The sequence below is a fragment of the Tachysurus vachellii genome, chromosome 3 (assembly GCF_030014155.1).
Source record: "Tachysurus vachellii isolate PV-2020 chromosome 3, HZAU_Pvac_v1, whole genome shotgun sequence".
NCBI classification, from domain to species: domain Eukaryota; kingdom Metazoa; phylum Chordata; class Actinopteri; order Siluriformes; family Bagridae; genus Tachysurus; species Tachysurus vachellii.
The window spans coordinates 5,876,503-5,898,371 of NC_083462.1; the positions used below are offsets into that span (position 1 = coordinate 5,876,503).

Below are 21,869 nucleotides of genomic sequence, written 5' to 3' on the forward strand. Positions count from 1 at the left end.
AGAGACTTGTGTAAATGGAAAACACTCCATATGGAGATGTCCCCGTTAATGTGTTTATGGTCTTCATAGTACTTCACGTTCCCTTTGGCTGAAATCTCGGCTGTGTTCCAGCTGATTACGCTGAACAGTGCATTAGGCGTTAGTCAAAAATCTCAGGAGAAAAAACAGAAAAGGAAAAACTAGTCTACGTTCATTGATTATTGTTTACAACTACATTTCATTACAGCTCTTCATGTTGAGTGAGGACTTCATCAGCTACCATCTGACAAAGGATTTGTGTCAGCGTGTGGGTTTAGGAAGTGTGCGATCAATATGAGGGATTAGTTAGCGTGAGAGTTCGGTCAATATGTGGGTTTGGCCGATCTGTATGTCAGGGGTTTGGTCTGCATGAGGGATTAGTTAGACTGAGGGATTGGTTTGTCACTGTGGGTTTGGCTAGTGTTTGTGAGGGATTAGTGAGTGTTAGTGTTTGGTTGGTGTGGTCTGTGTGATGGTTTGATCTTTATGGAAGGATTTAGTCATTTGGTCTCTGAAGCTTTGATCGACATGAAGGATTTTTTTTTATTGGTGACAAAGTAGTTTGGTCACATGGGTTTAGTCAACATGAGATTTTGATTGGTATGAGAGATGAAAAATTGTGAGGGTTTAGTCAGTGAGAGTTTGATTTCTGTGAGGATTTAGTTGGCGAATGGGTTTAATAAGTGTGAGAATGTGGTCCACATGAGGGATTTGGGGTTAATTATTAAGCAGTGGAGAAGGTGGAATGTTTTTTTTTTTTTTAAAGAGACATGATGCAAGTAAACAGTGTGTCAGCAAGTCTGCGTAACTGTTACAGATTTGCTTAGAGCAGTTCACTTTGGCAGTGAGTCATGATCATTGAAAGAGCGCTGGAAGACAAGGGCAGTGCCTCAAAGTGAAAACAATCGTCACACCCCATTTTACTAACGGCTCTCTCTGCCTTCAGGTTTCTCACACGGTAAAGTGTCGAGCGTTTAAACGCTGTCTTATTGGGTGGGGGCTTTATTGTGCACTTTAAAGTGCTGCTCCTGTGAGAAGTCATCAAGTCCTTGCTGTTGCTCTTGGCTCGTCGTTGTTGTGGCACCAGATTTCTGCTTGGGGTTTAATAAAGATCCACTTTACTCTTATCTGATTGGTTGTTGCGTTTATCTTTTACTGACTCGGTTTCCAGCTGCTTTAACAAGACAGAGTCTACTTCGAACATCTGTAAAATAAATACCACTGTGTGTAATCCTGTAGATTCAGAATTTCCTCAATTCGCACTAAAATAGAAGAGCGTCACTATCACGGATTTAGCTGTTTGTAGTCGTCGGTTAGCGCTGCATGTGTTTTGGTGTACGTGTGTAAGTGAACTTATTGCCTGGAGCTGTGTGTCAAAGCAAAACCATCCACAAGACGAGACGATCAGACCTGTCGCGGTGACGTCTTCCCGTCTCTCTGAGACACAGAGGTCCAGATGCATGGATTTTCATTCTAACAAAACAATCTGAATAAACTATGGGAACTGGAATGTTCTACACACGTAAGAGGCAACGATTTGCCTGAACGTGTGTTGTGATGTCACACGACCCATTTTAGAGAAAACCTGCATCATTTTGGAAAATTACAAACTGGAACTTTCATACATCCACAAATAAGTCCTAGTAGGTGTGTGTTCACAGTAAACACCGAGTGTGGAGGAAAGAGAAAAATGAAGGATGTCACCTAAAAGATGTTTATAGTTCAACACCCTTCGCAGTAGCAGTGTAAACCTTACTCAATGTCCAGACTCAACACTTCTCTGCGACAGTTTGGAGCAAACGTCAGGCCCCAGAATGCAGTGCAGGACCCGGCCGGTGAGACATGTACAAGACCACGAGCTGGACACAGACTAAAGCTCTGCTGCATCAGCGAGAACGGTGCAATTTCATGAACATCGTATTATATAAATATTCAAAATGAAAAGATATTCAGTCAGTTATACTTTCTGATGAAGCTTCATTTGTGCAAGAGAGAACCGAATAGAGAAGCATGTAGTTTAGATTTCATAAATAAATACACTTGTTTTATATCAAGTAACTGAACCTGGTTTGGTTTTGTATCACGCTGTATTGTGTCATATATCCATAATAAGTCATCATATTGTCTCTGGCCTCTGTACCGTGAGTCTCTCGTCCGGCTCCTGCTCGGATCAGAACCTCCCACAGCTTGTGTGCTCGCACATAACAGGTAGAGAGTGTTTTCCTCTCATGTGCATTAAGAAACCGCTCACGGCTTAAAATCTTGGACTGTGTGCTGCCTGATGTCCAAAACAGCTATAAATCAGATTTGTCCTGGAACGCCTGATGATCTAATGTGTCCTCAGGCGACGAGTTTGTTGACGTAGGCCACTTTTTTTCTTTCTTTTTTTTCTTTTTGGGAAATCTGGAGGCGTTCAGTTGCAGAGTTGTGCAATGGTGCACTGGTAAACTGGTGAGCACATAAACTGGTGAGCATGTACACTGGTGCACTGGTAAACTGGTGAACGTGTACACTGGTGCACTGGTAAACTGGTGAACGTGTACACTGGTGCACTGGTAAACTGGTGAACGTGTGCACTGGTAAACTGGTGAATGTGTACACTGGTGCACTGGTAAACTGGTGAACGTGTACACTGGTGCACTGGTAAACTGGTGAGCACAAACTGGTGAGCATGTGAACTGGTGCATTGGTAAACTGGTGAGCGTGTACACTGGTAAACTGCTGAGCATGTACACTGGTGCACTGGTAAACTGGTGAGCACATAAACTGGTGAGTGTGTGCACTGGTAAACTGGTGAGCGTGTACACTGGTAAACTGGTGAGCATGTACACTGGTGCACTGGTAAACTGGTGAGCACAAACTGGTGAGCATGTACACTGGTGCACTGGTAAACTGGTGAGCATGTACACTGGTGCACTGGTAAACTGGTGAGCATGTACACTGGTGCACTGGTAAACTGGTGAGAACATAAACTGGTGAGTGTACACTGGTGCACTGGTAAACTGGTGAGCGTGTACACTGGTGCACTGGTAAACTGGTGAGCACATAAACTGGTGAGTGTGTGCACTGGTAAACTGGTGAGCATGTACACTGGTGCACTGGTAAACTGGTGAGCATGTGCACTGGTAAACTGGTGAGCACATAAACTGGTGAGCGTGTGCACTGGTAAACTGGTGAGCGTGTACACTGGTAAACTGGTGAGCATGTACACTGGTGCACTGGTAAACTGGTGAGCGTGTACACTGGTAAACTGGTGAGCATGTACACTGGTGCACTGGTAAACTGGTGAGCATGTACACTGGTGCACTGGTAAACTGGTGAGCACATAAACTGGTGAGTGTGTACACTGGTGCACTGGTAAACTGGTGAAAACAAACTGGTGAGCATGTACACTGGTGCACTAGTAAACTGGTGAGCACATAAACTGGTGAGCTTGTATACTGGTGCACTGGTAAAATGGTGAGCACATAAACTGGTGAGCGTTTAAAGAGGCGAGTAGTTAAATGTAGGGTATCAAAGTTAGGCTGGTGCTACAACATGACACACAGCCTCTTGTCACAGCGTCTTTGTATTGTCAGTGAGCTTTATGTAGTACACACACACGACAATAAAGGCTTTGTGAAGTCTTGTGACAGTTCAAGTTGTTCGTCTTCATTAGACTCCAACACAAACAGCTGATGAAGAAATAAACAGACTTCAGTGCTAGTCAGTCCTGATCGGAGTGATTTTCCTGTTCTTGGTAAACACACCTAAACCTAATTGTGTGTGTGTGTGTGTGTGTGTGTGTGTGTGTGTGTGTGTGTGTGTGTGTGTGTGTGTGTGTGTAAGGATATCTGGATGGTATTTTATAGTCTTGACACACACACAATGATCTATAAGCTCAGAGAGAGGTTACCACAGGTTTTTTCCCCCACAGCGTTCCTCCTGGACATGCTCCTCACTCAGGTAGGAGTTTTTCACTGTGTTATGACTGAAGACTAGAGGGATGTACAGCTGTTATTACAGGATGGAGCTGGTTCCTGCATGTTTTCTTTAGTATACAGTCAGCTTGTAGAGCCTTGTTCTGTCCCACAGGCAGATTACAGCTGTGCGCTAAATAACAGCGCGGGGACGTGGTGCGTGTCGAGCGTGCTCAGGCTTGTGAGCGCTAGCTAAAAGACGTGAGCTGTGTCTTTGTACAGAGCTGAACACATGATCATGGTGTGGAATCCAGGCTCGTCAGCTCCTCATGCAGAAGCCTGTAAAACTTGTTGACATGTTTGCAACATGGCAAAATAAAGTAAAAGGAAAAAAAAGTGGATAAAACGGTGGGGGGAAAAAAAAGAAACACAGTTTAGTGCTAGAACAGTTCACGAGACTCTACAAATGCAGCGTCTCGTGTTCCTGAGAAACGCAAAAGGTACAATCTTGTCTGTTATGAAGCTCCAAAGACTCCTTCTGTTCACTGTGAAAACCATGCACTTTTCTTTAAATAATACATTTTTAATTTTGATCTTTTTATTGTTAGTTTGTCGTTCGATCGTATAGAGTCTTGCCATGAACGAGCGGTTACTATAGGAACCTTCAGGATAATTAGGAGGAGTGTGTTAACATAAGCCACGCGTCAGAGCTGCTGTTGGAGAGCGAAAGAATGGAACATGCTATCAGTCAGATTTATAAAAAAAAAAAAAAAAATCAGTGTGAATCTCACGGGGACGTTTGTGATGATGTGATCTACAGCTTCATAATTACAGTATTACGTTTAGGTAATGACTGAAAAGTGTGTGTGTGTGTGTTTGTGCGTGCAAATGCAGTCACAGGATTCACCAATTTGAGTCTTGTGATTCTGAAGTGACTCGTGTCAAATTCATGAAGTGATTTGCGAGTCATTTGTCGAGACTGCTGTAATTCTGGACAAACACTGGGATTTTTTTTTTCCTGCTGTTGAGCAAACAATCATTGTGTCATTAAACAAATAGATTAATGCCTTTTACAAGAACAGATTTATTTACAGTTAATCACATGTCCAAAATTCACGATGTGACTCATGATGTTTTTGAATCCGAGATCCCTGAGGAAGCCCACACAGAAGGTAAACTCAAGATTCCCTCAGGTTTATAACAAAGCACTTGTTCTAATATGTTAGCGTTTCTATAGTAACAGTTTGCAGAAGATCAGGAAAAAAAAAAAATCAGTGTTGAAGTCGATATGGTGACGTTTTCTGTAAGACGGTGTTTGTTGTACGTCTTTGGAAGGAGTCTCCGGTGTAAGTGCTTTGTAACACTAAAGGAGTTTTTATTCGTTTTCAGGAGTTTATGGTTTCTATGGTAACATGACAAGATGGTGTTTTGTTTGAGTGAAAACAGGAGCGAAGTCGTTTTGTAGACCTTCCACGACATTAAATATAAATGGATGAAAAGCGTCAGAACAAAAAAAATTGTGTTCACTGTGGTGTAAGAGGAATAAAGCACTGTGTCTGTGTGTCTGTGTGTCTGTGTGTCTGTGTGTCTGTGTGTCTGTGTGTCTGTGTGTCTGTGTGTCTGTGTGTCTGTGTGTCTGTGTGTCTGTGTGTCTGTGTGTCTGTGTGTCTGTGTGTCTGTGTGTCTGTGTGTCTGTGTGTCTGTGTGTCTGTGTGTGTGTGTGTGTGTGTGTGTGTGTGTCTGTGTGTCTGTGTGTGTGTCTGTGTGTCTGTGTGTCTGTGTGTGTGTGTGTCTGTGTGTGTGTCTGTGTGTCTGTGTGTCTGTGTGTGTGTGTGTCTGTGTGTGTGTCTGTCTGTCTGTGTGTGTCTGTCTGTCTGTGTGTGTCTGTCTGTCTGTGTGTGTCTGTCTGTCTGTGTGTGTCTGTCTGTCTGTGTGTGTGTGTGTGTCTGTGTGTGTGTCTGTCTGTCTGTGTGTGTCTGTCTGTCTGTCTGTGTGTGTGTGTCTGTCTGTCTGTGTGTGTGTGTCTGTCTGTGTCTGTCTGTGTGTGTCTGTGTCTGTGTGTGTCTGTGTGTTTTATTTTCCGTTTTATTTTTTATTATAAATCCTCTAAAACCTCTCGAACCTGACAGTCAGGAGTGGGTTTCTGTGGGTTTTTTGTTTCTTCTTTTTGGCTTCAGAACCACAAACACAGAGCTGAACCAGTCCTGAGAGACTCTGGTGCTGTGGGAAAAATGATCAGAGGTGGAAAAGTTCAGAGGAGTTTTTAGAAAACACACACACACACACACACACACACACACACACACAAACACACGTTTTCATTTCTTAAAAATGTTCTTTTTTGTTCCTCAGCCGGTCGCCAGCTAGTCGCAGCAGTAAAAGCACATGTGGTGTGACAGTCTGAAGAGACAGAGGTTTTCCGCACCTTTTGACAGCGTTCGATGTAAATAACAAAAAAAGGAAAAACTAAAAAAAATGAATAAGTTGCTAAAGTAAAAAAAAAAATTCATCTTTTCTAACAAGTAAAAAATGAACAAATGTTATTGTTAAATGATGTAAACAAAAATCATCGTCATGGGAAAATATTACAGCACAGTTTCTGGTCATTAAAGCTGTAGAACAACGCTGAGGTGTTTTGGGGATAAAACAACAGAACTTCTTTTTCTGGTGTGTAAATCAGACTCTTCCTCCAGAATCCTCTTAACTCCGGTGCCGTGTTTCTGACACATTCGGCTTTAAGGGTGTTTCCTCCTGAAGGAACAGTTGAGCTTGTTGATCAGAAGGTTCTGGAAAAGACTGGAATCTTGGACTAAAGTCCTTCATTTGGTGTGTGAGCTCTGCTTCTGTAGCTGATGGAAACATCACGCTTCTCTAGGATCTGCTGTGGGGTGCAGATAAAGCAGGAATAAAGCACTTTGGGCTGTGATGATGGTGATGATCATGATGGTCAATAGGATCATGATGGTCAATAGGATGATGATGGTGATGATTATGATATGATGGTCAATAGGATGATGATGGTGATGATTATGATATGATGGTCAATAGGATGATGGTGATGATTTTGATGGTCAATAGGATGATGATGATCATGATGGTCAATAGGATGATGATGGTGATGATTTTGATGGTCAATAGGATGATGATGATCATGATGGTCAATAGGATGATGATGGTGATGATTTTGATGGTCAATAGGATGATGATGATCATGATGGTCAATAGGATGATGATGGTGATGATTTTGATGGTCAATAGGATGATGATGATCATGATGGTCAATAGGATGATGATGGTGAATGATTATGATGGTCAATAGGATGATGATGGTGGTGTTGATGGTTGTGATCATGGTGATGATGAAGGTGATTTTGATGGTGGCAATGAAGGTGGTGGTGATGATGAGGTGAGGAAGCTTATCGTTATGGTGATGTTGATGATAACGGTGATGGTGGTGATGTGATGGTGAGGAAGATGAAGGTGGTGGGGATGTTGGTGAAGAGGATGCTGATGATGCAATGCAGTGTAGATATTGTGTATGATGTCACGGTGTATCATGTCACATGACTGGACATGTGATTTCTTGTGATTTAACATTAGAAACGATGTAACTTTACACACAAATGTTTCTCCTCTGATTCTCACGAACAAAATGAATTTTTAGTGTTGACAGAAACATTTGTAGAGGTTTAATAGTTGCCTTTGAGCGTAACTCTACTGAGGTTTCTGTCACTGCTGCGTTTTTACTTTGTTTTGTTTAGTATTTTACCCCAAAGTTTGCGATGTAAACTGATGTAGACTTTCCTTCTGAGTGTTAAGTCGAGACTTTTTTCCTTCAGTAGATCTTCTACACACACTTGTGTATTGCTTCTGTATTTCTGCACTGTTCAGAATCTGATGATATTTTTGGCTGATATTAACGTGAACAGTTGAGACTTTAAGATGCAGCCGGCTTTAAGAGCACAGCGTTTCGGTTAACACTCAAAAGAGGAAGTGAGCGGCAGACAGAAGGAAACGACTTGCTTCTGTCCCTATTTGTGTAATGAACTAAGTTTCTTGTGTTCCTGTAACAGATGACATGACTTCCTGTGGGTTGTGCAAGCGGTGCTCCGGCTCGTATTGGACAGACGCAGAAGGAAGCGGCGGCACTGAGCCGAACGCTCTCAGATAGTGCACATCGTCTGCCTCGTCCTCATCCACCTGCAGCCACAATGGCATCAATACAGCAGCGGTTCTTCCCCGTTTCCCTCTTCATCATCATCATCATCAGCAGCAGGATCAGCAGATGTCATCCTCACATCATCCCTCGTGTCACCTTTCCTCTCGGTAAGTAGTTTTTTTTCCCCCGTTTCTTTAATTAATCAGTCATTAAGTGTTGAACTGGGAATGTGTACAACACAATAAAGTCATGTGACCTGTCCTGACCTGTTCTTCATCTTCATCATCATCATCATCATCATCTTCGTCCTATTTGGAAGGTCAAAGTCAGACAGTTGATTTGTTTCAGATGAATTTAAAGGTGGTGTTTTAATAGGTTTGTGTAACAAATGTAGCAGAACCAAAGCCAACCTTCTGTTTCATTCACGAATGATTTCAGCCTCAGTGTTTTCACACCTGCTTTATGATGATTCTGTGAACCGCAGCGTTAACGTCCGCCTGCTGTGACTACAGCTGTTTCATCCCGGGTACTTTACCTCCTGTATGTTTGCTCTGAGATCTAAGAGGAATATCAGGGGAAATAAATAAGGTGTTATACCTTTTAATGAAGTGTTAATGAGAGAGGTTTCAGAACTGGATCTGTAGAATAGAACAGTGTAGGGTTCTGTGTGTGCGTGTGTGTGCGTGTGTGTGCGTGTGTGTGCGTGTGTGTGCGTGTGTGTGCGTGTGCGCGCGTGCGTGCGCGCTCTGTATGAGAGACGTGACTAATAAAACACACACAAACTCACAAGATACATGTTTGTTTTCTCGATGGTTGCACAATCGTGTGTTGTGATTATCTGTCACATGATGAACAAAATCTGGTGTGTGTTTTTCTGGATGTCTGTCTTTCTGTGTGTGTGTGTGTGTATGTAAGTATGTGTGTGTCTTTTGCTGCTCATGTCCTGGTGGTGATTCTATCAGATAAGTTATAGCTTCACTAAACCCAGGTCTCTTGCATTAATATTTAAATCACATATGTTGTCTTTAAGGAACAAACCCGACGTAATTCGCTATTAAACCCCCGACGTAGTTCGCTATTAAACCCCCGACGTAATTCGCTATTAAACCCCCGACGTAATTCGCTATTAAACCCCCGACGTAGTTCGCTATTAAACCCCCGACGTAGTTCGCTATTAAACCCCCGACGTAGTTCGCTATTAAACCCCCGACGTAGTTCGCTATTAAACCCCCGACGTAATTCGCTATTAAACCCCCGACGTAATTCGCTATTAAACCCCCGACGTAATTCGCTATTAAACCCCCGACGTAATTCGCTATTAAACCCCCGACGTAGTTCGCTATTAAACCCCCGACGTAGTTCGCTATTAAACCCCCGATGTAGTTCGCTATTAAACCCCCGATGTAGTTCGCTATTAAACCCCCGACGTTGTTCGCTATTAAACCCCCGACGTTGTTCGCTATTAAACCCCCGACGTTGTTCGCTATTAAACCCCCGACGTTGTTCGCTATTAAACCCCCGACGTTGTTCGCTATTAAACCCCCGACGTTGTTCGCTATTAAACCCCCGACTTTGTTCGCTATTAAACCCCCGACGTTGTTCGCTATTAAACCCCCGACGTTGTTCGCTATTAAACCCCCGACGTTGTTCGCTATTAAACCCCCGACGTTGTTCGCTATCAAGCCACGATACCTTCCTGATAAGGATTAAAATAAACTTGAAAAACGAAGTGAAAAGAACTTGAGCTGAACTTCTTGTTTAGAAGAAGTGATCTGAGTCACTCAGTGATCTGAGAAATGTTTCTGTTAAACTGCTCATCATTTCAGTCCAGGATTGATTTATTATTATTATTATTATTATTATTATTATTATTATTATTATTATTATTATTATTTAGAGAACTGCTACACTGACATGATAAATCTTCTCATGGCATTTCTCTGATACTCGGTTTGCTCACAAACGTCCATCATAATTGTTGTCGCATTTTAATAAGATCTAAATAATACATGTAAAAAATGTAATTAATAGAAATGTTTTTTTTCTATTTTATTTCTTTATCTGAATAATAATTCTTATTTAAAATATTTTTATATATGAAAAATATAGAATATTTAAGTCATTTAACCATCAGCTCCACCGTCTCCAGTCAGTTACATATATTTTGAACATGAAGTTTGTGGTGATGGAGTGAAGAAGTGGAACAGTTCATCGTCTTTAGCGTCTTTAGATGTAAAGAACTGATGTCTCTTTATAAACTTAAGGACTTTTCACGCTGTAATGAAATGAACGGCGCCTTTGTGCAGCATCACAGGAGCCGAGCAGCGTCTCACATTACGGTGGTTTCTGTCTGACTTCCAAATCACATTTCCCCTTTTTGTAAACTGACTGGAAACAAAGACTTTGTGTGGTGCACATGAGGAATCAGGAGCAGGAGTTTCAGATGTTGGGTTTGTTTTGTAAGGACATGCAGCAGGATTGTATAGAACATAGAACATACACAACTTTCAGGAGCTCAGGGCTAGGAAATAATCAACGACAGCCAGGCTTTCATACGCAACATCCATACACTTTATATCTCTGTCTGTCTCTCTGTCTCTCCCTGTCTCTCTCTCTGTCTCTCTCTCTGTCTGCCTCTCTCTGTCTGCCTCTCTCTGTCTGTCTCTCTCTGTCTCTGTCTCTCTCTTCCTGTCTCTCTCTGTCTGCCTCTCTCTGTCTGCCTCTCTCTCCCTCTCTCTCTCTCCCTCTCTCTCTTTCTCTTTCCCTCCCTCTCTCCCTCTCTCCCTCTCTCTCCTGTTGGAGTAGTGGATTAGTGCTCAGTGTTGTGTATGATGTGGTTGATGTAGGGGTGAAATTCAGTGGTGTTCAGAGGAGGAACCTTCACTGACCCTCTTCTGATTATTTGGGTGAAAAGAGAAAAGGCAGAGCCATGAAACTGCTGACTCGGGGGGAAAAGTTGTTTTGTTTCTTTTTTGTGGCTTTTTTTAATGAATAGAAGGTTTGTTCTGCAGAGGCAGATGGATAAGTAGTGTGTGTGTGTGTGTGTGTGTGTGTGTGTTTTCATTCAGTAGATGGCTTGTTCTGCAAAATGGTTTCATAAAGTTTCTTAGTGTCCTCTGTCTGTCTGTCTCGATCCCTCTATTTGTCCTTTTCTCTTTATCTATCTTTCTCTTTCACTCTTTCTCTTACCTTGTGTCTCTCTCTCTCTCTCTCGCTCTCTCCTAGCTCTCTAGCTCTCTAGCTCTCTCTCTCTCTCGCTCTCTCGCTCTCACTCTCTCTCACTCTCTCTCACTCTCTCTCTCTCTCTCTCTCTCTCTCTCTCTCGCTCTCTCCTAGCTCTCTCGCTCTCACTCTCTCTCACTCTCTCTCTCTCTCTCTCTCTCTCTCTCTCTCTCTCTCTCTCGCTCTCTCCTAGCTCTCTAGCTCTCTCTCTCTCTCTCAGTTTTTCCTCTGAACCCTTTACAGGTTGTCCTTCAGCTCCATGTCTGTTGTCCTGATGGTGCAGCTGTTCCTCTCCTCAGCATGACCTCATCACAGGCTTCATCACAAATCATCAAAAACTCTGTTGAATCTAAAGCAGATGTTGAAATCCTGACCATTAGTCGGTGGTGTGTCGTGTTTTGCAGCCACAAAAACGACCACAACAAACCTCATTAAACCCTTCATGCATCCTGACCCCTACTTGTGATGCAGAAGTCCTCTGTTTGTAGTGTGGAGTCAGAAGCGTCACAGTGAGGTGTGAACCTTCACAGCAGGTTGGTGCTGATTGCCGTGAGCTCTGTGTTCCTCTGGGGGTTAACATGACCTGACACTATGCTCACTGGTTCATTAACGCCACAACACAACACCTTCACATCTTCTGTGTAATAAGGACGTGTTGAGGAGAGCTCGATTAGTTCAGCTAAAAAATTAGGCCTCAAAAACCGTCTCATCAGTACTGTAGGTGACGATCGTTGTTCGGTTTTATTCAAAATCTGTCCTGAAAACTTACAAACTCTCTTACAGATTATAAACTCTTCCTAAACATATTAAATAAACTTCTCCTTTTCCTTGTTAATCAGTGCCTTAAAATCCGTTGCATCTTGCGGCGCGTCTGCCGTTCGACCGTCCGTGTCGGTTACTATAGCAACGATAACGTGCTCGAACAATCGTGCTAATAAAAACCTTGCACGAATTTCAAAGGTGAAAATAAATTGTTGTTATTTATACGGCTGGAGAGAACGTGATCATTTCTTTAACAGGATATGAATGAGATGGTCGTATTCATCGTTCAGCATCACCAGTAGACCTCTACGTGCTTCTGATCACTCAAGCAGAGCTTCAGCAGCTGGAACCTCTTTAAACCAATCATCGCACGAATACTGTAATTGTGACGCGGGGAAAGTCAGAAGGACTTGCTTCACTGTTCACTTTGGGGGAAGAAGACAAATGAGGAAGTATCGCATGACATTAACTTGTGTAAGCTTCTCGTTCCAGTCTGGTTCCTGTCAAGATCTTCCACACGCCTTGTCAGGGAGGTTTCATCTGCATCTAAAATCTGGATTTTTGCAAATCTACATTTTGTGGTGATGTGTGAGGAAATTTACATTGAACCAAATTGATACCGTTGAGTGCAAATGCTAAAGTTTATGTCTTGGTGTCGTTTTTACTGGTTCAGCTATTGTGCTGCCTCAGATGCCCCTTTTCCACCGAGGCAGTTTGAGTGCTGGTTCGGAGCCAGAGCCTAATATAGAACCAGTTCTTTCTTTTTCGACAGCCGAAGCACCGGCGCTGAACCAGGAAAAGTGGTTCTTAAGTAGCACCAAAACGTTGCTGGTCTAGACATAAGGACCGCTTGTGGGCGGAGCTACTGTTAGCGCATTTGATAATGTACCTTAAGTATACTAATGTTTAATACACTTTTACTTTACTGCAATATGATACATTATCATCACACATGATAGTAAGTAGCTACATGCTAAGGCTAAATTTTCCGTGTTAATGATAAAATAACGTTATGTACTTTCTCGATTACAACCTCCGTTTATACAGATTACATGGAGCTGCACGTACACGTCGTCTTCGTCGCGTTTGGGTGTTAATGTAGGTTCACAAAGCCATGAGCATTAACAGTAAAGCAACATCCGCCATTGTTGATGTTGTGTTTGTGTTTGCCGCTGCTGCGATAACGTTGCTGGGACACGTGACACGTATACAGTGACGTCAGACTCGGCACTGTGATGCTCTCTAGCCGGTGGAAAGACAAACCGGTTCTTAGAAGGTTCGCCAGTGGAACCAACTTTGAACCAGCACCAGTGTTAGCTCTGAACCAGCACCGGGTTCTTTTTGATGGAAAAGGGGCAAGAGAGAGAAAAGGTGTTTGCCTTAACGTTAATTCACTTCATGTCAGTTCAAACACTTAGCGTTGTGTTCTAGCTTAATGCCGTGTGTTAGCGTCGCTCGGCTATTAGATAAACATCGTGATTGCGATCTGATGTTGTGCAGCTGCATGTCTGCTCACCAAACCTCACTTTCTCATGAATATAACCGGAACCTTTCAGTCATGTGGTGTGTTTCTGCAGTAATTTGTACAGAAACAAGAGACAGTTGTTGAATTGTTTGTTTGAAGACACAAACAGTTGTCTGTTCCACCGAGAGAACCGGAGCTTCAGTGCAAAGAAATGATTGTTTCTAATCTAATCTGTGTACATGGACTGTTAGAATATGAGTTTGTCTGCAGAATCGTCTACAGCTCCTTCAGGCAGCTCATTGTCTTTCTCCTTTCTGTCCCCCTCTTTTGCCTCGGTGCCTCATTTCCTCATTAATGTGTCGAGTTTCACATCTACATTCTGAAAAATGCCTTGCTGCTCATATCAGGTACTCCAGATAAGCAGGACCAGATATTTTCTGTAGTTTTGTTTCCCTACGCTTCCCCCGGTGTCCCTACGCTTCCCCCGGTGTCCCTACGCTTCCCCTGGTGTCCCTACGCTTCCCCCGGTGTCCCTACGCTTCCCCCGGTGTCCCTACGCTTCCCCCGGTGTCCCTACGCTTCCCCCGGTGTCCCTACGCTTCCCCCGGTGTCCCTACGCTCCCCCCGGTGTCCCTACGCTCCCTCGTGTCCCTGCGCTTCCCCCGGGGTCCCTACGCTCCCTCGTGTCCCTGCGCTTCCCCGGTGTCCCTACGCTCCCTCGTGTCCCTACGCTCCCTCGTGTCCCTACGCTCCCTCGGGTCCCTACGCTCCCTCGTGTCCCTACGTTTCCCCGGTGTCCCTGCGCTTCCCCGGTGTCCCTGCGCTTCCCCGGTGTCCCTGCGCTTCCCCGGTGTCCCTACGCTCCCTCGTGTCCCTGCGCTCCCTCGTGTCCCTGCGCTCCCTCGTGTCCCTGCGCTCCCTCGTGTCCCTGCGCTTCCCCGGTGTCCCTACGCTCCCTCGTGTCCCTACGCTCCCTCGTGTCCCTACGCTCCCTCCCTGAGGCTTTATGTTTTTCAGTGTCATTATTTCCCCAGATTTATATATGAACACATGACAAAGGGGTTTTATGTTTCCAGAGTCCCATTTTGTTCCTTTTCTGAGTGTTTACAGTGTTTTGTAAGCTACAGTGTGGCATTTATTTTAGTTTAGACCCTACTATTGTTCACACATGTAAATAAACTGTATGAATACAGACTTTATAGAGAAATACAGGGTGTTTTATGTGTTTTAGCAATCTTGCTAAGGGCGTAAGAGGGTTAGCATTTGCATAGAAAATGTAGCAGTTTAGAGTTTCTAAATAAAACAAACAGGTTCTTCAGATCCAGGTGAAGTTTCTGAGGATCTCTAAAGAAACAGATTTTGTTTTCTTTCTCAGGTGTAAATCCTGAAACGATCCTCAAAAAGATCCCGTCTATTAATGTAGTTCATGAACATGGAGTATTTAAGTTAAAGCGATGCTCGTGGTAATAATGGTATCATTATTACTATATACTCCAGGAACAGGAAGTAAAAGTAAAAGTCAGTGCGATCATGAAGAAAAGAGTAAAAGTTTATGGTTTTGTTATGACTTTATTACACCACCCACCCCCCCACCCCACACACGCGCACACACGCGTACTGCTCACAGATCTTCACTGCTGTGTGTGTGTTTACACACAGTTTGCCCTCTGGTTTATTTGTTGTGTGTGTGTGTGTGTGTGTGTGTGTGTGTGTGTGTGTGTGTGTGTGTGCGTGCAGGTTCCAGCAGGAATTTTCTCCTCCCTCATGCGTGAAGCTCTCAGGTTGCACAACATAGTCGTTTCTTGAACAACACCATACCATGAGAAGTGGCTGAGTTTTGTTGTGTTTCACTTCACATGTGTTTTTTTTCAGGGGGGAAACCACACAGTGCACTTTATTTAGTGAATTAAGCAACATGACTCAAGACTACGGAAGCACACACTTCTACAGTAGGTGAACACCACTGACAAACGTCCGACTCTGAATCCACTCGTCGAGAGGAAATGCATTAAATACGCGAATCAAATTTGCAAGTAAATAAACTGACCCATAGGACAGAGCTGTAGTACTGCAGAAATCTGAGGTTTTTCTCAAATAAAATAAAAAATGAACATGTAATGCAGAACATTTTTGTTTGGATGAAAATTGAGATGATTTTTACGATTTTTCTATACACATACATACAGCATGTTTTCAGTCAATATTGGTATGTCTTTCTTTTTTTTTTCTTTCTTTCTTTCTTTCTTTCTTTCTTTCTTTCTTTTTAATTTTTATTTGTTTTTAATTTGTTTAACGCATCAATTTCAGACCGTAAAGCAGCCCTTTATCTTTGATTTAGGCTTATTATCATTATTATACTTCTCAAGCCTTTTGCCATATGAGTCAATATGCAAGGTATTTTTTTTTTATTATTTAAAAAAAAAAAGAAAGAAAGAAAGAAAGAAAGAAAAGAAAAAAATTCACTTAAACGTAAACTTACAGTTCAGGCTGTATTGATGTGCCATTATATATCATGTAGTAAACTCTTGCGAACACACACACACACGCGCGCACACACACACAGGCAGGTCATTATGTTGGCTTTAGTTGCACTGCAGGAGATCGAGACAGTTTAAATTAACTTATTGTATATTCAAAGACTTAAATTAGCGACTAGCTGAAAAAAGATTCGAGCAGCGCAGACAGACACAAGTCTCACGCTGTCACACAGAGGGTTTCTTGATGCACATCTGCTCGAAAGCCACGCAGCCGCAAACAGAAACCTTTCCCCTTTTATTTGTCAGTGTGTCCTTTCTGCAGCCCTCCACGTCTCTGCTCCGTTAACCTGCGAGAGCTGCTCTCACCGTCGCTCTGAGACGTTGACAGGAGGACAGGAGTAAACTGTGTCGCATGGATTTATTCCCTGTATTATAAACACACTATTCCACTTTCTAGCTGCATCCCAAATGACTATATACTACACACTGTACACTTCCACTGCACACTATTTACTCTACAGTACGAACATCAGACGAGTCGAATCCTCTCACCGCAGCCGAGGAAGATTCTCATCGTAATCTTTTGTAGCTAGTTTCTTGCTTTTATTTTCTATTTCTATGAATAAAAATGATCAAATATTAAAAAACAAAACCTTCACACACATTTAATGAGTTTTTAACTCTTATTTGTTGCAGAGTTGTGGACTTGGGATGAAACGTTTGTTTCGCACGTCTGTAGTAATGACACACGCTGCACATGTGGTTGAAAAATGCTGAAGTTTATTTTAAAGTCTCAGCACAAGCATTTCAGCTAAATGCTTAAAAAGCGTGACTGTGGCATTTCGTGCGTTTTCGACTTGTCCACCTCGGGCTGGACTGCACGTGAGGTGCAGCATCAGGTTATTTCTGCTTCCTGTTTTTTTTTTTTTTTGCTGTGTTCAGAAAGGCGAATGAAAGAAAGCTCGACTCACCTTACTTGTAAGGGTCACTAATGTGTGTGTGTGTGTGTGTGTGTGTGTTTTTACTGGACAAAAAACATTAATGACATGAAGGAAAAAAGCGTAATCACTTTGTCACTCGTCACATCACCTGAGGCAGATATCACCAACGCTCTTTTTGCTCGACAGTTAAAGCGCTGTCGAAGTTTGCAGAAAGAACAACTGAACTTCGCACATTTCCACCACAGCGCTGATAAATTCTCAAATCTGAAGCTATATTTATTTTTATTTTATTTTTAGCAGCTCGGGTTGTAGCTACAGCTGTAACATGAACGACGGGTTCATAATCAATGCAGTCGTGCTAACGAGGTGTTGTTTCCATAGCAACACATAACAGGAAATAAGCTAACTGGGCTTTAAAGAATTGTCAGGTTAGAATTGTGGAGTGTATGAGTGTTCTTTACCCACTGACCAAGACCAAGTGACCCAGGAAGTAATCTGTTTATACACACACACACACACACTTATGTTGCTGTACTTTACGTTTATATTTATGTACTCATAATGTACTTGAGCTCATAGTTTGTTTCAGTACTATATTTGGAGAAGTTACACTTGTGCGCGCACACACACATACACACACACACACACACGCACACACACAGTTGTACTTCAGGGGACTGAAGTTTCTCACAAGTACATTATTAGTCTTGTGGGGTTTTTTCCCCAGCAGGTTGCTTTAAACTCAACGATGTTCTTGTTTGCTGATAAAACCACATGTGCTCTCTGTGCACAACAGTGTGTGTGATACGTGTGTGTGTGTGTGTGTGTGTGTGTATTCACTGGACGTGCTTCTGTGGTTTCAAAGACTAAAGTTAATAATAAACCCCTTCTCAGAACTCTGTTGCACCATGTGCTACAAATAGAGCTGAAAAATCCTGTTACCTCAGCAGAGACACCTTGTGCGTCACTAATGAGTCAGTAAAGCTACTAGAGGTGTTAATACACAGGCAGAACCAACAGGCGAGATGAGACGATTTCCTGTGTGTTTACAGAGAGGAAATTCCTCAGAATTGTTTCTGGGTACCAGGTAACTATAGCAACCGTTGTCCGTATTGCCTCATGTTCACGTATAATTAGGAACATTAATCATTTGGATTTTATTTTATCTACAAAACCAATCTTTCTTCCTCGTTCCGTGAGCCGATTAAATACAGAGTTTATAGTTTATACAAAAGCCAGAGGCCACGCCTCCTTTACTGAGACATACACATCAGAGGCCACGCCTCCTTTACTAAGCCGTTCACGTCAGAGGCTACGCCTCCTTTACTGAGACATACACATCACAGGCCACGCCTCCTTTACTGAGACATACACATCAGAGGCCACGCCTCCTTTACTGAGACATACACATCAGAGGCCACGCCTCCTTTACTGAGACATGCACATCACAGGCCACACCTCCTTTACTGAGACATACACATCAGAGGCCACGCCTCCTTTACTGAGACGTGCACATCAGAGGCCACGCTTGCTTTACTGAGATATACACATCAGAGGCCACGCCTCCTTTACTGAGACGTGCACATCAGAGGCCACGCCTCCTTTACTGAGACATACACATCAGAGGCCACGCCTCCTTTACTGAGACGTGCACATCAGAGGCCACGCCTCCTTTACTGAGACGTGCACATCAGAGGCCACGCTTGCTTTACTGAGACGTGCACATCAGAGGCCACGCCTCCTTTACTGAGACATACACATCAGAGGCCACACCTCCTTCTCTTGCTGACCACACCTCTTTACATTTCCCTGGTCTTTGCTTTAGCTACATTATAAAGACTGACTGATTCAGTCACATTGGATGCATCAGTTTTGTAGAGAAACACAGTGTTAATTGCACAAATTTTAATGTGTGTGTGTGTGTGTTGTTGCAGAGAGCCCTGGTCGGCCTTTTACTGTCTTCAGCCTTCCTGATGTTTATAACACCACCACACTCCTGCTGAGTGACGACGAGGAGACGCTGTTTGTGGGAGCGAGAGACGCCATTCTGTCACTCAGTATCAGCAACACAGGACACCTGCAGCTCAGCAAGAAGGTGTGTATGTGTGTGTGTGTGTGTGTGTGTGTGTGTGTACACTGACAGGTCATCAGGTCAGGCTTACAGTCAGGAGTGTTTGTCTTTTGAGTCACTTAGTACACGTTACAAAGCGCCGTCCTTTTTATAGACGTCAGTCCTGTAATTTTGTTCACTGCTGTGCTAAAAGTCTCCTGTCAGCAACAAACACACAAATGTTCAGCTGTAAAAAAACACAAGTCTAAAAACATGTCAGGGGAATTTTGTGCTGATCCGCTTGAGATTTAGGACAGAAATATCATATTAAAATACTTCTCTATGTCACAGTAGTCCACAGTATAACATATAAAGTTTAGGCAAAACAAAAACTGTCGCTCTGATCATCTGTTTCTTATCAATCCTGCATAGGGAAGAAAAGAAGATATATAAGAAAAGAATGAAAAGAAAATAGAAATAATCACATGTACAGAAGCAGTGAAGTAGATCAGTGTGTATGTACATAGTCTGGTGTGTCTAAGAGCTGCCCCTGTCTTTCTCTATCGTCCTTTAGATCGACTGGTCCCCCACAAACGAGGAGCTGAAAGCCTGTGGCATGAAGGGCACGAATGAGGTAAAAAGCGAGGGATGATAGATGAGTGCAGGGTTTGGAGTATAAGATGTTATACAGAGAGAGAGTACAGAACAATATCACATAGAAATGACAGTTAACTCGTGTCTCTCTCTTTCTCTCTTTCTCTGTGTCTCTCTCTCTCTCTCTCTCTCTCTCTCTCTCTGTGTGTCTCTGTGTGTCTCTGTCTGTCTGTCTGTCTGTCTCTCTCTCTCTCTCTCTCTCTCTCTCTCTCTCTCTCTCTCTCTCTCTCTCTCTCTCTCTGTTCCTCCAGATGGACTGTCCGAACTTTGTGCGAGTGCTGCAGGTTCTGAACTCTACACACATGTTTGCGTGTGGGACGTTTGCCTTCAGTCCTCGCTGCAGCTTCATTGTAAGAGCAGTTTACACTCTTTATTTCTCTCCCACAGAAACCTGTCAGTTTATGTCTCTGTGTCTCACTGTCTGTGTCTCTCTGAATGTCTTTCTCAGTGAGTGTGTCTCTGTGTTTCTCTGTTTGAGTGTGTCTCTCTGAATGTCTTTCTCAGTGAGTGTGTCTCTGCGTCTCACTGTTTGTGTCTCTCTGAATGTCTTTCTCAGTGAGTGTGTCTCTGTGTCTCACTGTCTGTGTCTCTCTGAATGTCTTTCTCAGTGAGTGTGTCTCTGTGTTTCTCTGTTTGAGTGTGTCTCTCTGAATGTCTTTCTCAGTGAGTGTGTCTCTGCGTCTCACTGTTTGTGTCTCTCTGAATGTCTTTCTCAGTGAGTGTGTCTCTGTGTCTCACTGTCTGTGTCTCTCTGAATGTCTTTCTCAGTGAGTGTGTCTCTGTGTCTCACTGTCTGTGTCTCTCTGAATGTCTTTCTCAGTGAGTGTGTCTCTGTGTCTCACTGTCTGTGTCTCTCTGAATGTCTTTCTCAGTGAGTGTGTCTCTGTGTTTCTCTGTTTGAGTGTGTCTCTCTGAATGTCTTTCTCAGTGAGTGTGTCTCTGTGTCTCACTGTCTGTGTCTCTCTGAATGTCTTTCTCAGTGAGTGTGTCTCTGCGTCTCACTGTTTGTGTCTCTCTGAATGTCTTTCTCAGTGAGTGTGTCTCTGTGTCTCACTGTCTGTGTCTCTCTGAATGTCTTTCTCAGTGAGTGTGTCTCAGTGTTTCTCTGTTTGAGTGTGTCTCTCTGAATGTCTTTCTCAGTGAGTGTGTCTCAGTGTTTCTCTGTTTGAGTGTGTCTCTCTGAATGTCTTTCTCAGTGAGTGTGTCTCAGTGTTTCTCTGTTTGAGTGTGTCTCTCTGAATGTCTTTCTCAGTGAGTGTGTCTCTGTGTTTCTCTGTTTGAGTGTGTCTCTCTGAATGTCTTTCTCAGTGAGTGTGTCTCTGTGTTTCTCTGTTTGAGTGTGTCTCTCTGAATGTCTTTCTCAGTGAGTGTGTCTCTGTGTTTCTCTGTTTGAGTGTGTCTCTCTGAGTGTCATTCTCAGTGAGTGTGTCTCTGTGTTTCTCTGTTTGAGTGTGTCTCTCTGAATGTCTTTCTCAGTGAGTGTGTCTGTGTTTCTCTGTTTGAGTGTGTCTCTCTGAATGTCTTTCTCAGTGAGTGTGTCTCTGTGTTTCTCTGTTTGAGTGTGTCTCTCTGAATGTCTTTCTCAGTGAGTGTGTCTCTGTGTTTCTCTGTTTGAGTGTGTCTCTCTGAATGTCTTTCTCAGTGAGTGTGTCTCTGCGTCTCACTGTTTGTGTCTCTCTGAATGTCTTTCTCAGTGAGTGTGTCTCTGCGTCTCACTGTCTGTGTCTCTCTGAATGTCTTTCTCTGTTTGAGTGTGTCTCTCTGAATGTCTCTTTTCCTCTGCTGTGTTTCTCTTACTGTGTTTTTGCTGTGTCTGTTTCTCTCTCTCCAAAAGTGTGTGTCTCTCTCTGTGAGTGTCTCACTGACAGACTGTACTGTATATGGTTGTGTGATGGATAGAATTTGTAATTTTCAGTATGTTGTATTTAAGAACACTGAGTTGTGCTGTGTTGTGTTGTGTTGTGTTGTGTTAGAACTCTGAGCAGTTCACACTGGGCGTGAATCCCAGCGGTAAGCCAGAGGAGGGTCGAGGTCGCTGCCCTTACAACCCCTACCACAAAAACACAGCCATCACTGTGGGTAAGACTCACCTCACTGTCTCTCTACACACATCCTAATGAAACCGACTTAAAAAAAGAGTGGGTAGGGAAAGGAGGGGAGGGAAAGGAAAGAACGTGGTAGAAAGAAAAGACAGAAGAAAAGGCAGGCTTACATTTGTGCTG

The 21,869-nt window shown here is 43.2% G+C and overlaps 1 protein-coding gene across 4 annotated transcripts in view; it reads left to right on the forward strand.

The window, feature by feature from the left end:
- The window catches only part of sema4ab (sema domain, immunoglobulin domain (Ig), transmembrane domain (TM) and short cytoplasmic domain, (semaphorin) 4Ab), a 32,497-nt gene that overhangs the window by 3,423 nt on the left and 7,205 nt on the right, over positions 1-21,869 (forward strand). For all 4 annotated transcript variants that reach the window (XM_060865530.1, XM_060865532.1, XM_060865529.1 and 1 more), the window contains exons 2-6: positions 7,991-8,243; positions 18,878-19,038; positions 19,568-19,627; positions 19,899-19,997; positions 21,621-21,726. In XM_060865530.1, the coding sequence (XP_060721513.1) occupies positions 8,129-8,243; positions 18,878-19,038; positions 19,568-19,627; positions 19,899-19,997; positions 21,621-21,726 (541 nt within the window). In that variant the 5' untranslated portion in view covers positions 7,991-8,128. The remainder of the gene's footprint in view (positions 1-7,990; positions 8,244-18,877; positions 19,039-19,567; positions 19,628-19,898; positions 19,998-21,620; positions 21,727-21,869) is intronic.